The sequence below is a fragment of the Mustela lutreola genome, chromosome 8, assembly GCF_030435805.1.
Source record: "Mustela lutreola isolate mMusLut2 chromosome 8, mMusLut2.pri, whole genome shotgun sequence".
NCBI classification, from domain to species: Eukaryota; Metazoa; Chordata; class Mammalia; order Carnivora; family Mustelidae; genus Mustela; species Mustela lutreola.
Window position 1 is genome coordinate 50601167 of NC_081297.1, and position 21268 is coordinate 50622434.

General features: G+C 40.0%; 1 protein-coding gene across 3 annotated transcripts in view; it reads left to right on the forward strand.

The window, feature by feature from the left end:
* The window catches only part of SRGAP1 (SLIT-ROBO Rho GTPase activating protein 1), a 272898-nt gene that overhangs the window by 163588 nt on the left and 88042 nt on the right, over window positions 1–21268 (forward strand). For all 3 annotated transcript variants that reach the window (XR_009356614.1, XM_059184738.1, XM_059184740.1), the window contains exon 4: window positions 1847–1909. Coding sequence is in view for 2 of the 3 variants with exons in the window: in XM_059184738.1 (XP_059040721.1) it covers window positions 1847–1909 (63 nt within the window). In the remaining variant the exon portion in view is untranslated. The remainder of the gene's footprint in view (window positions 1–1846; window positions 1910–21268) is intronic.

Genomic DNA, 21268 nt, shown 5'->3' on the forward strand with positions numbered 1-21268 from the left:
TAAATAGTTATTTTGGAAAGGGAGAATTAATTTCTGTTTTGGTTTCTAACCTAGCTTTTTGGGAATCACAAGATTTCTTTGTGACAATACTAAGATGGGATGCTGAAATTCATCTTTTTTTTTTTTTTTTTTAAAGAAGGTTCCACACCCAGTGTGGAGTCCAGTGTGGGGCTTAAACTCATGATGAGATCAAGACCTGAGCTGAAGTTAAGGGTCAGACACTCAACCAACTGACCCACCCAGGTGCCCTTATTTCTGATTCTTTAATGAATAATGCAACTAAGTTAAATTGTGTTCTGAGAACCTACTTACTTTTTCTTCTTGTTAAAGTCTGATTCGGGTGGTGGGAAAGCCATCGTATTCTACTTATTTGCCTCCTATCCAGCCTTTGGTGACATTTGTGCATACGTCTAGTATCTAGAAAGGACCATTTAGCTAGAATCAAAAAGATAAATAACTGTTAGCAAGGATGTGGAGGAAAGAAGACCCTTGTGCACTGTTGCTGGAAATGCTAATTGGTGCAGCCACTGTGGAAATCAAAATAATAAAAATAGAGGGACACCTGACTGGCTCAGCTGTTGGAACATGCAACTCTTGATCTCAGGGTCATGTGTTCAAGCCCCCACAGGATGCAGAGATTATTTAATAATAAAATCTTTTGGGGCACCTGGGTGTGCTCAGTAGGTTAAGCCTCTGCCTTCGGCGTAGGTCATGATCTCAGGGTCCTGGGATGGAGCCCCGCATCGGGCTCTCTGCTCTGCAGGAAGCCTGCTTCTCCGTCTCTCTCTGCCTGCCTCTCTGCCTACTTGTGATCTCTCTCTGTAAAATAAATAAGTAAAATTTTTTAAAAAAATTAAATCTTTTAAAAAATTAAAAATACAAGTATCATATGATCCAGTAATTCCACTATAGATTATTTACCCAAAGAAAATGAAAACACTCATTTGAAAAGACATATGTCCCCTGTGTTTATTGTAGCATTATCTACAGTAGCCAAGATATGGAAGCAACCCAGTTTCCATTGATAGATGAATGGATAAAGATGCTTGGTGGGGGGTGTATATCTATAGTGGAATATTACTGAGCCATAAAAAAGAGTGAGATCTTGCCATTCGCAATAACATGGATGGACCAAGAGAGTATTATGCTAAGTGAAATAAGTGAGACAAAGAAAGATAAATATCACATGATTTCATTTACATCTGGAATCTAAAAAGCAAAAACAAAAAGCAGAAACAGATCCATAAATACAGAGAACAAACTAATGGTTGTCCCATGGGAGGGAGGAAGGGGCATGGGCAAAATGGGTGAAGGGGAGTGGAAGATACAGGCTTCCAGTTATAGAACGAATAAGTTATGGAGATTAAAGATACAGCATAGGGAATATAATCAGTGATACTATAATAGCATTGTGTGGTGACAGATGGTAGCTGTGCTTGTGGTGAACATAGCATGAATTACAGAGATGTTGAATCACAATGTTGTACACCTGAAACAAATGTAACATTGTGTGTTAACTGTACTGTAATTAGAAGGAAAGAGGGTAGGGGGGCCTCACTGGCTCAGTCAGAAGAGCATGTGACCCTTGATCCCAGGGTCCTGAGTTTAAGCCCCATGTTGGGCACAGAGCTTACTTATTTAACAAAAAAAAAAAAAAAAAAAAAGATTAAAAAAAAAAGAAGGCAGCTTGGTTAAAGATGTATATTATATTAAAGACATGCTGGCCTTCCATTGTATTATACACATTCTTCTATTTTCAGTCACTGGACTTTTTAAGATATAATTTAGAAACAAGTTTCTATTACTTTTACTTTTTAAAATATTCTTAATTTCTTCTTTATTATAGAGCAAAGAGATTGCATTCCAACTTCATGAGGATTTGATGAAGGTCCTTAATGAACTCTATACGGTAAGCACATAATCTTTCTTCTTTTGCAAGAATCTTTGGTTTAGAATTTTGGTTTGCAGAAACATTGCTCTTAGAATTTATTCTAAACTAGGATGTTGATGGATGCTCCTGTGGTTGAAATGTGGAACCAAGTAGATAGATGCACACTACTACATTTGCCAAATCCTCTCAATTTGGGGAAACTGTATTCAAATAAATATGTATGTGCAATTAGCACACTTTTAAGAAACTAGAGTATAATTGTCCCAGTAAGACATGTTTTTAACTGGTTGAATTATAGGTGATATGTACATATATTTAATTCCAGAGTATTTTGTCTTAAATTGTTACCATTCTTAAATTAGCCATTCTGGAATTTGAGTAACTTAGAGTTGCTTTATTCTGTTACTTTAATTATTTTTTTCCCTATTTTAGTTAAATTGTTTGGTTAATGACCTAATATATTAAAATTACATTTGGGCAGGTATTTATTTTTCTCCTTGGCAATAATCTGCTTTTTTAAATTTAAATTTTATTCAGGTTACTGTATATAATCATAAGAAATTAAATAACTTAAAGCTATTTTATTTAAAAAAAAAACAGTGAGGTTGCAGGTTGGAATTAGTCATATGTCCATGTAAATTTTTTTTTATACTTAATGATCATATTATTAAACACAAATTCCTTCTGGAGGAATTTGATGAGTTTTTATTTTAAAAGAGAGAACAACATAATGAGAAATGAATAATATTAATTTGTATAGCTATAGATATTTGCATTTTTATTGTATAAGATTATTTGAATTCTTATTTATAGGCAAATTAAACCTGAAACATTATTAACTTATGTTTCGTGATTTACAAATCCCATTTGTTCTTAAAAAGCCATGTGTGTAAAATGCGATTTTGTAAATCGTTTTTAATGCTCCATTGATACTTGCTAATTAAAAGACACTGTAGTTTTAAGCTTTTTATTTATAAAATGAGTGATATTCTTATGAAATTCACTTTCCAGTTTTTCATACATGTGTGATAAATTTGTATTTTTTTCTCATATATATGTATATATATTTTTTATTTCTTTTCAGCGTAACAGAATCCATTGTTTTTGCACCACACCCAGTGCTCCATGCAATACGTGCCCTCTCTAATACCCACCACCTGGCTCCCCCAACCTCCCACCCCCCCCTTCAAAATCCTCAGATTGTTTTTCAGAGTCCATATTCTCTCATGGTTCACCTCCCCTTCCAATTTCCCTCAACTCCCTTCTCCTCTCCATCTCCCTATGTCCTCCATGTTATTTGTTATACTCTACAAATAAGTGAAACCATATGATACTTTAAAAAATGTATTTATTTTAAAGAGAATGCATGGGAGTGGGGGAGGGGCAAAGGGAGAGAAAGTCTTAAGCAAATGCCTCACTGAGTGCAAAGCCCCACATGGGGTTAAATCTCACAACCCTGAGATATGACCTGAGCCAAAACCAGGAGTCAGTTGCTTAACCAATTGCCACCCAAATGCCCTGCTAATGAAATTGAGTTTTTGATAAATAAGGCCATTTATTAGCTCATTAGTTTTTGTGTGATTTGTTCATTTCTGATACCCTAAGTTGGCAACCATTTTTGGATTTAGAATTTAAAAGTTAAGTGAACATCATGCCTCTGAGGCATCCAAAGAAGAAATTCTATATCTTCTTCCACCAAACTATTCTAAGATGAGAGCTTTGTGACATTTTCTTTGTGGATCCTTTTGCTTGGACATTGTTTTTCCTAGAAATATAAATCAGGGTGCCTGGGTGGCTCAGTGGGTTGGGCCGCTGCCTTCGGCTCGGGTCATGATCTCGGGGTCCTGGGATTGAGTCCCGCATCGGGCTCTCTTCTCGGCGGGGAGCCTGCTTCCTCCTCTCTCTCTCTCTGCCTGCCTCTCTGCCTACTTGTGATCTCTCTCTGTCAAATAAATAAAGTAAAATAAAATCTTTAAAAAAAAAAAAAAAAAGAAATATAAATCAATCTCTAATACTTTAAAAAATAGATCTTTCTCCCTCTGACCTCTCCCCTCTCATGCTCTCTCTCGTTCTCTCTCAAATAAATAAAAAAAAATCTTAAAAAAAAAAAAAAAAGGGTTCCTGGGTGGCTCAGCTGGTTAAGCAGCTGCTTTTGGCTCAGGTCATGATCCTGGAGTCCTAGGATCGAGTCCCACAGCGGGCTCTCTGCTCGGCGGGGAATCTGCTTCTCCCTCTGACCTCTCTCCTCTCATGCTCTCTCTCTCTCTCAAAGAAATAAATAAAATCTTTAAAAAAAAAATAGGTCTGCTGATTGTCATGACATCATAGACAAGAGCATATTGATTATGGTCTGAAGCTAGTAGTACTAGTCAGAGCAACAATGGCAGAGTAAACTTGATTATTGAGTATGAGGAAAATCAGTAAAATGCTGTGTGAAGATTTTATCTCAGAGATGGATGTGCGTAGTGAAATTTTTCCTCTATTCAGCCTATCAAATGGACTTACACATTTATCAGACTCTACGTAGATGTATCAAGTAAGCTGATATCTCAAAACTCTCATCATTTTTTCTGAGCCAGAAAGAATAAAGGAGCCAGGTTCTAGAAGAGGCCACTGGAGTTTCAATGACCCTGTCAGAGTCATTTAACCTCTCAGAATCAGTTAAGAAACTAAGAGGTATGGGGCGCCTGGGTGGCTCAGTGGGTTAAAGTCTCTGCCTTCGGCTCAGGTTATGATCCCAGGGGGGGATCATAGCCCCACATCGGGCTCTCTGCCAGCTGGGAGCCTGCTTCCTCCTCTCTCTCTCTGCCTGCCTCTCTGCCTACTTGTGATCTCTCTCTCTGTCAAATAAATAAATAAAATCTTTAAAAAAAAAAAAAAGAAAGAAAGAAACTAAGGGATGATAAGAGTTGAGCAATGAGGTTCTGATTAGGTAGTCTGTAGATCACTTTAAACTCTTGGAAAAAAAAATTTATCCTGAGGCACCTGAGTGGCTCAGTGAGCTGAGCATCTGACTCTTGATATTGGCCAACCTCTTGAGCTTGGGGTCTTGAGTTCAAGCCCCACATTGGACTCCCTACATTTGGAAAAAGAAAGATCTTTACCAGAGAGCATGTTCATCCAAGGTCAGAGGTCCTATTCCTTTGGGAAAGACCTTCATTACACACACACACACACGCGTACACAGTTCACTATAAAAGATAATGATGTTTGGTCTCTCTTGCCCTTTAAATTCAAATATACAAATTCTGTCTTGCTGAAATGATATCTATTCATTATACATATTCAGCTTACATTCAGGAAGAAAAGATGAGGATTATTTGAACAGGGGACCAGGAGTTGGGGGAGTGCTGTTGAGGTTTCTTGTGCAAACATTGATGGGTCATGGACAGATGATCATCAGAGTTACATCATGCATAGAAGTTTGTACAGCAGATGATGTAGTAATGATTGCTAAAGCAACAGGTACAAAATATGTAGCCTTAAGCAACTGAGGATGCTATTGAATTCCCTTCCTTTTTTTTTTTTTTTAAATCTCTTGATACTCCTTTAGAGTCAAAAACATCTAAAAGTACATTAGCTTCCTTACAATGGTATAGCTGATGAGTGCGGAGTGCTTTTTTAAAAATTACAGTCAACCTTAGTGGTGAGCAGCAGCCTTATGTGTGGCTTTCCTTACCCAAAGATATTTCTCCCAGAGGCCTCTTGGTTATTCCAAACATTCTATCAGAAGGTTAAAATACAAACACCCAGAAGGAGCCAAAAGAAATGCCTTATGATAATTTATACCTTAGAGTGAACTGTGTTTTATCAGATCCTTTGAGTAGAGGTGTGCGTCAGACATAAAGGCTAGACTTCTGAGCAGAGGAGAGAGGATGGTGGCATCAGAGTGCCATCCAGAAGGGGAGGAAAGGCTTTGAGGACATTCATACCCTTCTCTATATTTTTTCCTCAACCTTGCCTTTATTTGCAGAAACAGAGCCTCAGGATGGTTGTGTCTCACCTGGAAGACACATAGGGCAGAAGAGTGAATTCTCTTTTTCAGCCCTCATATTTTGTATTCAGGCCCTCACCAGATTGGGTGAGGCTCACCCACATTGTTATGAGGACTAATTTATTTATTCAACAAACATTTTTTATTTTTATTTTATTTTTAGGATTTATTTATTTATTTGACAGAAAGAGAGAGAGAGAGTGCGCATGTGGACAAGCAGGCAGAATAGCAGCTAGAGGAAGAGGGAGAAGCAGTCTCTGTGCGGAGCAGGGAGCCCAATGCAGGGCTCATTCCCAGGACCCTGAGATCATGACCTGAGCTGAAGGCAGACAGTTAATGACTGAGCCACCCAGGCACCGCCCCCCAACATTTTTAAAATGCCTATTAGAGTACCAGGCACTTTGGGATATACTGGGGATGCAGGTATGAGTACAAACAGGCCACATCTTCTCAAGGCATTTATATTCTAGTGGGCAGAAAAAGACAGTAAACAAATATATGTATAGTATGGCAGTTATAAGTACTAAAAGGATAAATCTGAATTAATACAGGCATTCAGAACAATGCCTTGCCCACAGTAAATGCTTACTAAATGTTAGCTGTTAGTGTCACCCTGGTCATGTCATCCTCTTCGTCAGTCCTTGAGGGGGGATGGTAACAGCTCTTTGTGGATATCAGGGACGATATCAGCAGTAATTACACATGACTCTTATATATGTATATACACACATATGTACACTTTTTCCTTATAACGGATATTTATTACTTTTGTAAAAAAGGAAAAAAGAAGATAACTTTCCCTAAAAAAATAAAAATCAGGGCTGCCATTGGGTTAGTAGGGATGTGGAAAAGCAAAAACAAAACAAGGATGACACGAAAAGTCAGAGGGGGCCTTCATCAGTCTGGTAAACAGTGATTTAAATTGCTAAGACACTCCTCTAATACCAAAATCTCAACAGGTTATGCTGCATTTTAGCAGAAAAACAATAATCTGTCCTAAATTAGTATGTCTTTGCTTTGCAGCATTATACTCAGCATTTTAAAAAACAAAGGGCTTACCATCCTCAGTAAGCAAATTCTAACAAAAATTAACACAGACGGTCATGATAAATCCACATGAAATTGATCAGTAATTATGTGTAATTGATCATCACACCCTATACATCAGTGACACACACGGCTAGCTAGAGTCAAGAGGTAATCCATCCTCTGTTTCCATTAGCATTATGAGGAAAGAACTGAGAAAATGAAGATTTATCCAGCCCTTATCATGAGGCAAGCACATTATCTCATTCATTTCTTGTAGCAGCCCTAGGAGGCAGGTATTCCTAATCCCAGTGTAATGAAGGGGAACTGGGGCTCAGAATGATTAGCTTAGGATCACACAGTTAATGAATGCTCCAAAATCTAAACCCAGCCTCGTCCTCCCTAAGGCCCATCAGTTGTCCACCTGACAGCTGCCTGAGGGAAGGCAGAGCAGGGCAGGTGGGGGAAGGAAGGGTGGAACATGATCTAATAGATAAAACTCATAGCTAAAACTCACACTGCATGCTCTCCTGGATACTTGTAAAAACTCATTTGAGCTTTCCAGACAGTCTGGTGGGTTACAGAATGGGAAACCCAAATGATTTTGCACTTTAGGCTTTAATGTTGGCGTATGATCATTTGGAGTGCCTCTTTAAGATACAATCTTTCATTTATCTTGAATGTTATATGTGTCAACACCACCTGTGCAGCTGTGTGTTCATACGCGGTGATTACTGCTGAGGATCTATTGCTGGATACTCCATTCACCTTTGTTTCCTCCTTCTGACTGCACTTCTGATTTGCCTAACAAATGTAACTAGAAAATGGAAAGGCTGTCCTAGCACAAACCCAGAGGTGCTGAGCATCTTCTGTGGGAGTTGGAAAACGGGGTTGCTACATGTACACAGATATCCACCCTGGTCTTTACATATCTTTGAACCATTTATCTGTTTAAAATGATAAAATAAAAAACTAATTATTTTTTAGAAGGGCTGAGAGGGAAGACACTGTTTGTTATTTCAAGCCCTTCCTTGAAAACTCCACCTCAGAGGACTGCTGAGGAAAGCTTTCTTGGCTGGCTTCTGAGCCTCCCACCAACCAGGAGCTAATGCATTCTTCTGTAACAAAGAAACATGCCCAAGGCAAGGTTGAAACATCCGAGAGAGCCCAAGGTACTGCCACCACAAATGGGAAGATTTTTCTCTGAGCCTCAAAAAGGGTTATTTATTTATTTATTTATTTAGGCTAAGTATTTATTTTAGCTGGAGGGCATTTTAAGTATTTGAAATACATATCTTTGTAGTAAAAATGAAAATTCATTCCTTTGAGATGGACTATGAAAAGGTCTCATCTCAGAACAAAACACTGAACAAAGAGAAATAAGGCAGAAAAGAGATGTGAAAAGCTCCTGAATTGAAAACCTCTTGGGCAATACCACATTCTCCACGATGCCACCTGGAAAACTTTTTTAAAAAGCAATCTATTTAGAGATCTTGGGCTGACAAAGTGTTCATATATATCCTTCTGGCATATTATTACTAGGCACTTCGATGGAAACAGAGAGAGGCGTTGGGATCAGATGACTCTGCCAACTTCTGAATTCTAATCTTGGGGTTGACACAGACTGACTTTGGAGACTAAGTTAGCTAATGTAGCCTGGCTTCATTTTCCTCCCAAAATGTTTGGGATTAATAAAATTTTTCCCATTGCATAAGTCTCTGAGGACAGCTGCTTGATAAGAACTTTATACATAAATGCCTTTTAGGACACCCTGCTAATTAATGAAGACAAATGATCCCAAGTGCCTGCTTGGAATTTTCATTTTCTCTCTGAGATTTGAGATTCAGTTGCGGTTGGTGCTTATGAATTACAAATAAGACTGTCTTCTGAAAGAAGTGAGCAGTATGAACTGGGGATAAAAAATTATTTGGCTTGGAAATGAAAAAGAAAATGTTAGAAAGTGTAGTTAAGAAAAAACAAAAAAAATTCTAAAGAAGGTGTCATACCAGGGCACCTGGGTGGCTCTGTCAGTTAAGCGGCTGCCTTCAGCTCAGGTCATGATCCCAGGGTCCTGGGATCCGAGCCCCACAACAGGCTCTCTGCTCAGTGGGGCGTCTGCTTCTCCCTCTCCCTCTACCTGCTGCTCTGCCTACTTGTGCTCTCTCTGTCAAATAAATAAATAAAAGCTTTTTTTTAAAAAAAAGAATGTGTCATACCAAGAATTCTTCTCAAGGAATATTTTATCCTGACTATTACAATTCCAAAATACAGTTTTATGACTTTAAGTAGTTACAGTGCTTTAATAGCTAACATCTTAATCAGAATGTTTTGTTTTTGTTCCGTACAGTATTTTGCATTGTTTATCATTGCTTATCAAGCCCAAATATATAGAGATAACAGATAAACATAGAATAAATTAGGGGCATTTTGCTTGGATTTATTGTCTCCAAATGGACCAGGAATGTTCACCAATAAAAATATACAAGTCATGTGACAAAAAAAATCAAGATCTAAATCACTTGCATCCATTTCAGTATATCTTAATACATGATTTTATAACTCACGTGATTATCTGAATTTCATCCTCCTGTAGGTTGATTGTAGAATTGTAGACTGTAGAATTTTAAGTGCTAAATGACCTTTAGAAATAATCAAATTAACTTCCTCATTTAAGGAGAATATTACAGAGGCTCAGATTAAGTGATTAACTAAAGTCCCGGGTTGAAACTGAAACCCAGGTTTTATTTTAATTTAGGTTAGTAAATAGTTTTCTATGCTGACTGCTTCAAGCGAGAGTTACCAGTCAGGCTTCTAATCTAAAAGAGTAAAGCTCAACCAGAACATAATAACAGCTCACTTTTGTCAGGTAACATTCTAAGCACTTTACATTAATTAGTTTTCTGAATTCCCCTAACAGCCTCATGGGTAGGTGAGGCACAGAGAGGTTAATATACTGCCAGGAATATATACAGCTAGGAAATCTCAGACCAGACACATACTCTAATCTCTTTTTTACTGGCAATTATAATCTAAAGTTATTAGGTACCAACATTATGTACCAACAGAGGTTCAGGCAGAGGGTTTGGAAATACAAAGGGAATTTGAGAAACATTGAGGACTGAGAAAAATTCTGAGAGGAAAAGGCAAAAGTAGACAGGATTTCAGTAATAAGAGAGAGGGAGAGGGGGCGGGGAAGGTTTTGGAGGCAAAAGGAGTAATGTGAGCCAGTGCACACAATTTGGAAGAACATGAGGCATATTCATAGAATTTCTTTCTGAATCCATATCTAGAGAGAAAGGACAAGTCAGGAGTTCAAGGATTTTGAGAGAGTACCAAAATGAAATTGTCATGAACACAGGGAAGCAAAAAATGCTTAGACATCTGGGGCACCTGGATGCCTCAGTCAGTTAAGCGTCTGCCTTCAGCTCAGGTCATGATTCTGTAAGTCCTAGGGTTGAGTTCCACATAGGGCTCCCCACTCATCAGGGAATCTGCTTCTTCCTCTCCCTTTGCATGTCACTTCCCCTGCTTGTGCTTTCTCTCTGCCAAATAAAGTAATAGTCTTTAATAGAAAAAAAAAAAAAAATGGTTGGACATCTCACCGAAAGCAGTTGAAACTCAAAAAGCTTCTTTGCACAGATTAAGTTCTTTCACCTTCCTTCTTTGTTCCCCTCACCTTTTTTTTTTTTTTTTTTTTAAATAAATGGAATGACATGTGTTGGATTTAAGGGACAGGATATGTTTCAAATTCCAAAGCATTTTTCACTGAAAGAAAAGGATTCTACACTGTTTTTTTCCATTGTAGTTGATGTTACAATTCTAAACATTGTAGGACTTTTGTTTTATGATTCCAACTGTCTTGTGTTCTCCATTTAAATATTTCATGTACTAAACCTTATAACTGGGACGCCTGGGTGGCTCAGTTAGTTGAGCAGCTGCCTTCGGCTCGGGTCGTGATCCCGGGGTTCTGGGATCAAGTCCCACATCAGGCTCCTTGCTCGGCAGGGAGCCTGCTTCTCCCTCTGCCTCTGCCTGCCTCTCTGTCTGCCTGTGCTCACTCGCTCTCTCTCCCTCTCTCTCGGACAAATAAATAAATAAAATCTTTAACAAATAAAAAATAAATAAAAATAAACCTTATAACTTAAATGTCTAATGCACCCATGTAATGCTGTATATGCGTGCGGGGGAGCAAGAGCCCCTAGCTTCAGGAGTCCCAAAGAGACCTGGTCCAGCCACTCGCTGCTGACACAATCCAAAGGCAGAGAAAGGAATGATGGTGAAACAGGAAAGGAATTTATTTCTGTGAGGCCAACATGAGGAAGACGGGAACTAGAGTCTCAAAGACTGGCCCCAAAGTGCCAGAAATGCTCCAGGCTAATACCAGGAAAATGTGGGGCAAAGGTGGGTACGTACGTGCAGGTGGGCAGTGAAGGTCAAATCCATTATTGCCTTGGGGGTCAATCAACAGGTAGGGTCTTGCTGGCTCAGGGCAGCCCTTATGGCTTGAAGGGGTAGTTTTGCTTCCCCTCAGAGAAGGCTTTGCCCTTAGATTCTTCTACCTGAGCCAAGAGGCTAGCTGGAAAGAACCCCACTAGCAAGTCTGAGGTCAAAAGGGAGGAAGCTAACATCCTCTTTCAATGTTGAAGGCATGTGAGACATTTCCCGGAAAGAATTAAATATTTAATACTGTGGGAGACTTTGAAATTCTAGTAAATTCTTTGGCTTTTCATTTTACATATACTTTCCCCCTCAACATGGCCAACTACTTCAACCTTTCCCATTGTCACTTCTGCCACTGTGTTCAAGGTGGTCCCGATTAATAAGTATTCCAGGTGCCAGCTCTTGGGTATTTTTTTTCAGTAGATAAAACTTGTATTTCAGTGCCTCTGAAGACTGTCTGAAAACCCCTTTTGGAACAAGAGCTTCCTGAATGACCTTCTCTCTATTACTGACTGTTCTCTGTTGACTTGTTGGGCAAGGATTAAGTCTCTTGGCAGGTCTGTTTCTTTGATGCATAAGACAAAGACCATCCTTCTGTTTTTAGCCTCCAAGGTGTGAAAATAAACAAGTCAGCCTTGGTGGGACTGAGGCCATTGTGGGCTTAAAGGATGTGAATGAAGGGTGTTTCACTTAGTGCAATATCACCCATTAAGCATTCACTGTGTGTCAGTCACTCCTGCAAGAGCTTGATATATATTCTTTCATTTTCTCTCCACAGCAGCCTTACAGGTACTATTCTTAGTCCCAGTTACAGGTGAGGAAACATTCTACAAGGCAAAACATAGATTTGAACCCCAGTCTGCTGCCTGAGTTCAACTATTAGAGCTGGTGAGAAATGAAACCGGCTATCTTTTTTTTTTTTTTTTTTTTTTTTTTTTTTTTTTTAAATTTTTTATTTTTTATAAACATATATTTTTTATAAACATATATTTTTATCCCCAGGTCTGTGAATCACCAGGTTTACACACTTCACAGCACTCACCAAATCACATACCCTCCCCAATGTCCATAATCCCACCCCCTTCTCCCCAACCCCCTCCCCCCGGCAACCCTCAGTTTGTTTTGTGAGATTAAGAGTCACTTATGGTTTGTCTCCCTCCCAATCCCATCTTGTTTCATTTATTCTTCTACCCATTTAAGCCTCCATGTTGCATCACCACTTCCTCATATCAGGGAGATCATATGATAGTTGTCTTTCTCTGCTTGACTTATTTCGCTAAGCATGATATGCTCTAGTTCCATCCACGTTGTTGCAAATGGCAAGATTTCATTTCTTTTGATGGCTGCATAGTATTCCATTGTGTATATATACCACATCTTCTTGATCCATTCATCTGTTGATGGACATCTAGGTTCTTTCCATAGTTTGGCTATTGTGGACATTGCTGCTATAAACATTCGGGTGCATGTGTCCCTTTGGATCACTACATTTGTATCTTTAGGGTAAATACCCAATAGTGCAATTGCTGGGTCATAGGGCAGTTCTATTTTCAACATTTTGAGGAACCTCCATGCTGTTTTCCAGAGTGGCTGCACCAGCTTGCATTCCCACCAACAGTGTAGGAGGGTTCCCCTTTCTCCGCATCCTCGCCAGCATCTGTCATTTCCTGACTTGTTGATTTTAGCCATTCTGACTGGTGTGAGGTGATATCTCATTGTGGTTTTGATTTGTATTTCCCTGATGCCGAGTGATATGGAGCACTTTTTCATGTGTCTGTTCGCCATCTGGATGTCTTCTTTGCAGAAATGTCTGTTCATGTCTTCTGCCCATTTCTTGATTGGATTATTTGTTCTTTGGGTGTTGAGTTTGCTAAGTTCTTTATAGATTCTGGACACTAGTGCTTTATCTGATATGTCGTTTGCAAATATCTTCTCCCATTCTGTCAGTTGTTTTTTGATTTTGTTAACTGTTTCCTTTGCTGTGCAAAAGCTTTTGATCTTGATGAAATCCCAGTAGTTCATTTTTTCCCTTGCTTCCCTTGCCTTTTGCGTTGTTCCTAGGAAGATGTTGCTGCGGCAGAGGTCGAAGAGGTTGCTGCCCGTGTTCTCCTCAAGGATTTTGATGGATTCCTTTCGTACATTGAGATCCTTCATCCATTTTGAGTCTATTTTTGTGTGTGGTGTAAGGAAATGGTCCAATTTCATTTTTCTGCATGTGGCTGTCCAATTTTCCCAGCACCATTTATTGAAAAGGCTGTCTTTTAAGACCGTGCCCTCCTTCTTTGGAGGACGGTTGCCCAGCAAGTATGCGGAGGAGGCCTGTGGTCTGTGATGTCCTAGGATTTTCGGAATGCAGTTATTAAGCTTTTGTCCCAAATCTCAGAGTCTCTTTTCTGTTTCTAAGTAAGTTGAATGGGAAGCGCTAAAAGTATTGTTGCCTCTGCTATAGACTTGTTAACAGGGTCATCTCTGTTGTATCCAAGTAATACACACCCAGTGGCTGGGGCGGTGGGGGGAGCCTTTCAGCAATGGAGGTCCTGGAAATGCATCGATGACAAGCACGTGGCCCTGTCATCAGTGAGCTATACTAGTGAGCTATTTCCATGTTTGGTGTTAGATTCTGGACTAAGTAGAGAGACAGGTCTCCACAGCTCTGTGCAAAGCCCAGAGCCACCAGGGAGCCTGATTTCAGTGATAGTCACTGTGACACCTGATTTTAGTGATAAAGGAAGGATGGGAAGGGTGCTCCAAAAAGCAATTCGTACATGAGGCAAAGCACTAATGTGTGAAACCACAAATTGCCTGTGCAGGGAACCCCATGTGCTTGAATACTGCCAGAGCATTAGCAAATCATTGGTGTAAAAATAAAGGGAGTAGTACATTGGACTTCCTAAAAAAAAATCCTCTGCCCTTTCCAGCATGTGAAGTACTTGAGAGATAAGGAAAATAAACAATGAATTTTGGAACACTGAAAAAAAATAAAATTTAATTTAAAAAAAAGAAAAAGAAAATATCCTTCACAAAATCAGAATTTTTTGGATACAGTGACATTTATTTCATGTTAGAAATCTCTGATAATTGTGAAATGGGCAGATATTATACCACATTAATTGCTCTCATGAAAAATTACTCTTAGGCACTAATGAACTGGTATCAATCAATAAGCAATAAAATATAATTGGATTTCTAGTAATAAAACATAATGGAATCAAATAGGACAAGGCCTATTTGTGGTACTCAAGAAATGTTTGCTGAATATGAATGTTTGTTAAGAGTTCATAAACAGAACCAATAACCCCTATCTATGACTGAAAGACTTAAATTAGAAACTGCCTCTAGTGACTATTGCAAATAGAGCTAGGACAGATAAAGATTAATAAGTACAGGTTACTCTTGTTACAAATAGAAACATTTTCTTTTTAATAAGGCCTACAATAATTTATCTTCTTTAGGATAAATTAGTCATTTTTTATTAAAAATTTTTATCAAAGTAGCAAAATGTTGTGAAACTAATTGTAATTTATATTGCCACTTGAAAGCTGTTAAATTTAGCATTTTGAAAAAGATGACTAGCACCCTGTTTTAGCTTAAATATTACAATAAAAAATAAAAGCATGTTTCAAATCTCTGTATCACCCTGTACCTACCAAAGAGTTTTTGGGTTTCCCCCCTTGATAATCACTTGATGATTGATCACTGTTCAGCTTGGCAGCTAATTAAAGTCACAAGAGTGATAGATATCCTGGAATAAAGTTCATCAATATAACAGTACATTAGCCAGGCTGTCCAGGCATTGTTCATTTCTAGATATTTTCTGTGCAATAGAGCAGATGAGTTATGGCCTCAGAGCCCATGGAGGATTTTAGGAGGAATCCTACTTTCTCAGTGTAACATGGTGTACTAATGGCTGCTTCAAGTCAACAGAAGCAGAAGGAGATAATTAGTTTAATTTGTTGTTAAACTGGCTTTTCCTTTCAGTTAAAATTTATCTGGTATTTACCCTGACACTGAAAAAAATCACTCCCTTTACCCACTAAGAAGTATATTATATACACACACGCAACTCAAATCATAAATTCTTAGGGTATTTAGTTGGTGCAAGATTCGTATCTGAAATCAAGGACACACAGCATTTTCGAGTTGGAGAAGGCCTAGAGGATTACGCGGTCCAACCACCCCCTTGATAGGTGAGAAAGCTTCAGGTTAGAAGAGATGAGTGGTCTTGCCCCCAGGTCAGATGGGTGGATTGAGGGCTCACACTCTTGGATGTACAAGACAAGAATGCTCCTTCCCCAACACAGGCTCCTGAAGCTGGAGAAGAAAACAGTCAATTTTCAACTGAAAACAACATTAACAATGGCATGGGTTCTGTCTTCCTATAGACTGCTAAATGCCATCCTATTTTCTTTCCTCTGAGTTTCATCAACTACTACCCTTTTAGTGGGATATTATTAAAATCCTCTTAGAAGATTTCTAGTTACATGATCAGTTTTTCCTTCTATGATTTGGTGCATTTTTTCTTTCATTACACACCTTTCAATGTGTTTGAGAGGCACAGTTTGATTGTCCCCCTAATTTTGGTTATGTAGGGAGAGCTGATGTTGTCATCTCTAGCAGATAAGATTCAGGGCCTGATCGAGGGTCAGAAAGGCTGAGGTTACAGAATTGTTCTCTAGCAAAGCAAGGATCAAAATCCAGATTTATTGGATTTCATAGACCTAAGCTGTTTCCATTGAACCTAGTGCTCTTTATAATTACTCTTCAATTGAATATAATCTGAAATTATAATTACTATTTTTAATTACTCTTGAAACAAAACTTCAACATTACACTAAATAGTAATATAATTATTCTTTTATTTTCTTTGGCCGTGTTTCCTCCCTTCGCATATATGTCTTCTCTATTTTCCCCTGTGTTTATTCTCTGCATTTCTGTTGCCCTGTCTTTTAGTTGGTTGGCAGGCCCTAGTCAGCAAGGTCCAGAATCCCAGATAGTGCCTTTTGTTCAAAGCATTTGTTTGAGTTATAAATATAATTTGATGATAAATTCAGACTCTTGTACTGATTTCATTTCAATGGAGTCACAACATACCTCAAGTTTTCCTTCATAAACTAGCTGTAAAGGCAACATCTCATGCTATTTAATTGTCAGCCTTGATCTATTTGCTCATTCTAAAGAGCTTTGCTAAAATTCCTTATTTATTTATTTATCTATCTATCTATCTATTTATTTATTTATTTATTTGACAGGCAGAGATCACAAGTAGGCAGAGAGGCAGGCAGAGAGGAGAGGGGGAAGCAGACTCCCTGTTGAGCAGAGAGCCCGATTTGGGGCTCGATCCCAGGACCCTGAGATCATAACCTGATCCGAAGGCAGAGGCTTAACCCACTGAGCCACCCCGGTTCCCCCCAAATTCTTAACATATACATAAGTGGCCTAAATGGAAATACCACCAATTTCCTTCCTTTTACCTCTATCAGAAATTATAATCTTGGGGTGCCTGGCTGGCTCAGTTGGTAAAGCATGAGACTCTTGATCTTGGGGCTGTAAGTTTGAGCCCCATTTTGAGTGTAGAAATAACTTAAAAATAAAATATTTATTTAAAAAAAAAATGATCATCTTTCCTGTCATGAAGAAATCACTGCCTGTTTTTACCATGTGTTGTGATAGGGGAGCCTGGATGTCTCAGTCGCTAAGTGTCCACTTAAGCATCCAACTCTTGGTTTAGGCTCAGGTCATGATCTTAGGGTCCTGGGATCGAGCCCCACATCAGGCTCTGTGTTCAGTGTAGAGTCTGCTGGAGATTTTCTCTTTCCCTCTCCCTCTGTTCCCCCTTACCCCACGAACACACACACAAGCTCTCTCTTTCTCTCTCAAAAATAAACAAATCTTTTTTAAAAAGTTTATGATCATTTTTTTCGAATATCAGTAACTGACATTTACTGTTCACTTATTATATGTCAGACTTTTGGGGCTCTTTTCATGTAAGGACACCTTTAATCCTTCCAGCTACCTTCTGCATTCCATGAGTGAGAATGATACACTGGTTTCACAGCAAGGAAATCGAGGCACAGAAAGATTAAGTTGCTTGCCCAAGATTACACCATGAGTAAGTGCACAAGTAGGATTTGAACCCAGATAGCCCATTCTGTGAAGCTAAGCTCTAACTACCAGTATACTCTCTCAAAGTTGAGTTCTCCCTATGTTATTTTGCAAATATAATGGAATTTTGTAAATTCTGCTTTCGTTGACCTGTGGAGAGCCATATCAGCCTAGGAAGAAGAGGTAAATTTTATGAGAGTTCATCATGTCTGCTCTACAGACCACTCACCACCTCAGGGGTCAGAACTTCTCCAGCCCAAATGCCACGAATGAGAACAACAGTGGTCTGTACCTCTTAGCTTGGAGCATAATATGAAGCTAAGTAATCTGTCTCTGGAGCCCACACACTTATTTCCACATCAGACCGTAGAAACTATCAAGAATCAAACTCTCCGCTCTGTTATGTGCTTCTGTGCATTCTATGATTTAATCCCCATTTCACCTCAGAGGAACGAGGGCCCAGTTAAGAGGCTTGCTGGGTAGGAAGTGGTTTTAGCACAGGAACTCAAATCTGGTTCTGCCTGGCTCCGGAAGCTGGGAGTTGGCTCAGTGCCCTAAAGAGTAGGAAGGCTCGAGGTAGCAGGTGGAAGGATCCTGGCATGCAGTGGTAATGGGTGTTCTCTGTCAGGCCCTTCCTGCCTGCTGGCCCTGTTGAAAATAAGCCCTTGGAGAGGCGCCTGGGTGGCTCAGTCTGGGAAGCGTCTGCGTTCAGCTCAGTGATGTTCTCAGGGTCCTGGGACTGACCCTGGCAGCCCGGGCTCCCTGCTCAGCAGGGGCCTGCTTCTCCCTCTCCCTCTACCACTCCCCCTGCTTATGCTCTCTCACTCTCAGATAAATAAATAAAGTCTTTAAAATAAAATGAGCCCTCAGAGACATAGCATGGCCAGGCAGAGTCCATAACCTGGACTGAAGCTGTGTGGCCCCTGGAGGGCCAGGTTCCTTGCAGCACAGCCCCTGGGGCTCAGCGTAGGGTGGCCCGAGGGTCCTACTTTCCTGGGGAACCCAAGAATTTGCTGGGAAACAAGAGGAACAGGCTTCCAAGGCTGTGGCCCTGACTTGGTGGTCGTGTTAGTCTGGCACTTGCAGAAACTCAGTTACAATTCACGCCTTCTCGTGTATTGATTGTAGAAAAGAGATCTTGATTTTGGGATGCTGACAGTTAAGGAAACTCCAAAAATATAGTTTCTCAGAAGAGCTCTTAGTGACTGGTGAAGTTAGTAAACTAGCAGGTTACGTATGGAATATTGTCGCAAATACACTGCTTTCCATTTCCCGTCAGCCCAACCACCACACCTTTCTTTTCTCAGGGGCCATGAACTCCAATGCTAACTGTATCTCATGGTGAATTTGAACTACTTAGCATCTCATTAGACCATTCCCAGGTATTTTATGGGCAATGCTGTTTTGAATGCCGGGGAGGGAGAAGAATAATTCGAGGCACATATTAGGTATTAGGAAACGTTCGTTAAACGACTATATGAATGGACAGGCGGACTGTAAAACGGCTTCCTGTCCTTCATTTGTTTCTCACCAAATGCCTATTTTTTTTTAAAGATTTTATTTATTTATTTGACAGAGAGAGACACAGCGAGAGAAGGAACAAAAGCAGGGGGAGTGGGAGAGGGAGAAGCAGGCTTCCTGCTGAGCAAGGATCCCAGTGTGGGACTTGATCCCAGTACCCTGGGATCGTGACCTGAGCCAAAGGCAGACCCTTAATGACTGAGCCACCCAGGTGCCCCCTAAATGCCTATTTTACTCCCACTGTCTAGAAGCAGTATCGAGAATCCAAAGGTGCACAAGACCCTGCTGGTGCCCTGGGTGAACTTAAGGACAGTCCGTGATACTGGATGGCACACAGGTATCAGACCTGTGGCAGAGAGCCCAAAGTGCTGTCAACAAGAAGGCCTTGGCAGTTGGAAGAACACAATAGCTCTGGTGGGGGAACCAGGGAACACTTGGCAATGGGTGAAATCTGAATTTGCCTTGAAGGATGAGTCTAAACGTTAGGACAAGGTGTGGGGGGAAGACATCGCAGGCAGTGGGATTGGCTTGGGAGAAGGCCACGGAGGCAGGAAAGCACACATCCTGAGGAGGGAGTGTTCAGTGATTGACTTAGAGAAGTACCCAAAGTGCTGTATGGGCCAGCGTTAGGCCAGACTGCCCCAACTCCATGGTGGAAGCAGACATGTCAAGTCTGAGGAAATGTCGAGAGAGAGAACAGGGAAAATGCCCTGTGACTTTTTTTTTTTTTTTTAAGATTTTATTTGTTAGAGAGAGCGAGCACAGGCAGACAGAGTGGCAGGCTAGAGGCAGAGGGAAAAGCAGGCTCCCTGCCGAGCAAGGAGCCTGATGTGGGACTCGATCCCAGGACGCTGGGATCATGACCTGAGCCGAAGGCAGCCGCTTAACCAACTGAGCCACCCAGGTGTCCCTGCCCTGTGACTCTTATCCTGGATTCACTTTCTTCCCATTCCCTCCTATTTTATGCTAAATGAGATTACCTCACACCCCCAAATCCTCCTGCTTAACTTCACGGGATTGCTGCTAAAATACGGCTCTGACCATACCGTTTACACCCCTGTGGATTCATGAACACCCATCGAATACTTTTAAATAATTTCTTTGCTTGAGGTTTCAAGGCTCTCCTAATCTGGCCCGACAACTGCTGCAGTCTCATCCTCCAGCCCGGTGACCCAGCCATGCACTTTCCAAGCCCTTCCCTAGAGCCCCTCTCGAAGTTATGGTCTACACACACCCACCATACCTGTGTGTTCTCCCTACTCCACATACCTTTGCTGGCACTCTCCCTCCAGCTTGAATGTCCTCGCCTTCATCTGTGTCCATCAGATTCTCCAAGGCCCATTTTTTAAATCTCCAAAAATTTAAGCTCTTAAAAGTAGGAAACCAAAAAAAAAAAAAAGAAGAAGAAGAAGTAGGAAACCAAGTCCCTATTTTTACACCCATCATTGCCTTATGGACAGTAAATACCAAGCAAATGGTGAGTGAATAAATAATTATCTTTCAGCCCTCTTTCCCTCTACTCCTAAATATAACCAAGAGCAGCTGTATCCCCCAGGAAAGGGGCCTTCCATTTTTATCGTGCTTTAAAATTTCCAAAGGTTATAGCCTATAGCAGTCTAGAATATCCAGTCTGGAACCTTATTGCCAGGGCTTCAACCATTGGTCTGCCAGTTACCAGCTATGTGACCTTGGGCAACTTAGTTCACCTCTCAAGGCCCTTCTTGTCTTATCTGTATAATAGGAAGAATAAAGGTATGTGCCTCATAAGAGTTTTTTAGAAGGACTGAATAAGCTATTATTTATAAAATGCTTAGAATGGTACATGGCACATAGTAAGCGTTACATAATGCTTCGTTTGCTAAACATATACATATTACATACATATGTTAATGGTATACATTACATACATACGCACACACACATATTATAAGTACTTAGTAAAGTTTTACATGCACACATATGTAGGGATGCACAATTGAATGTCCACAATGGCCTTGTAAGGTGAGAAGTATAAAATAAATTCCCCCCACCTGGTAATTGGTAGACTCATTCTTAGAACCATGCCTTCTAACTTCTGTGCCAGTAGTCAGAAAGTAAAATGTAGAACCTTAATACACTGCTTCTTCAAACATGTGAACGGTTTTCAGATACATAATGGTTTCATGACACTAAATATTAAAATTCACTGTAGATATTTTAATTATTTTGATTTAAAGTACAGGAGTAGTGTCAGATACATTATATGGGTCTGTCAGTAAGGGAAAAAATGTTAACAACTTCTGTGCAAAAGTTTT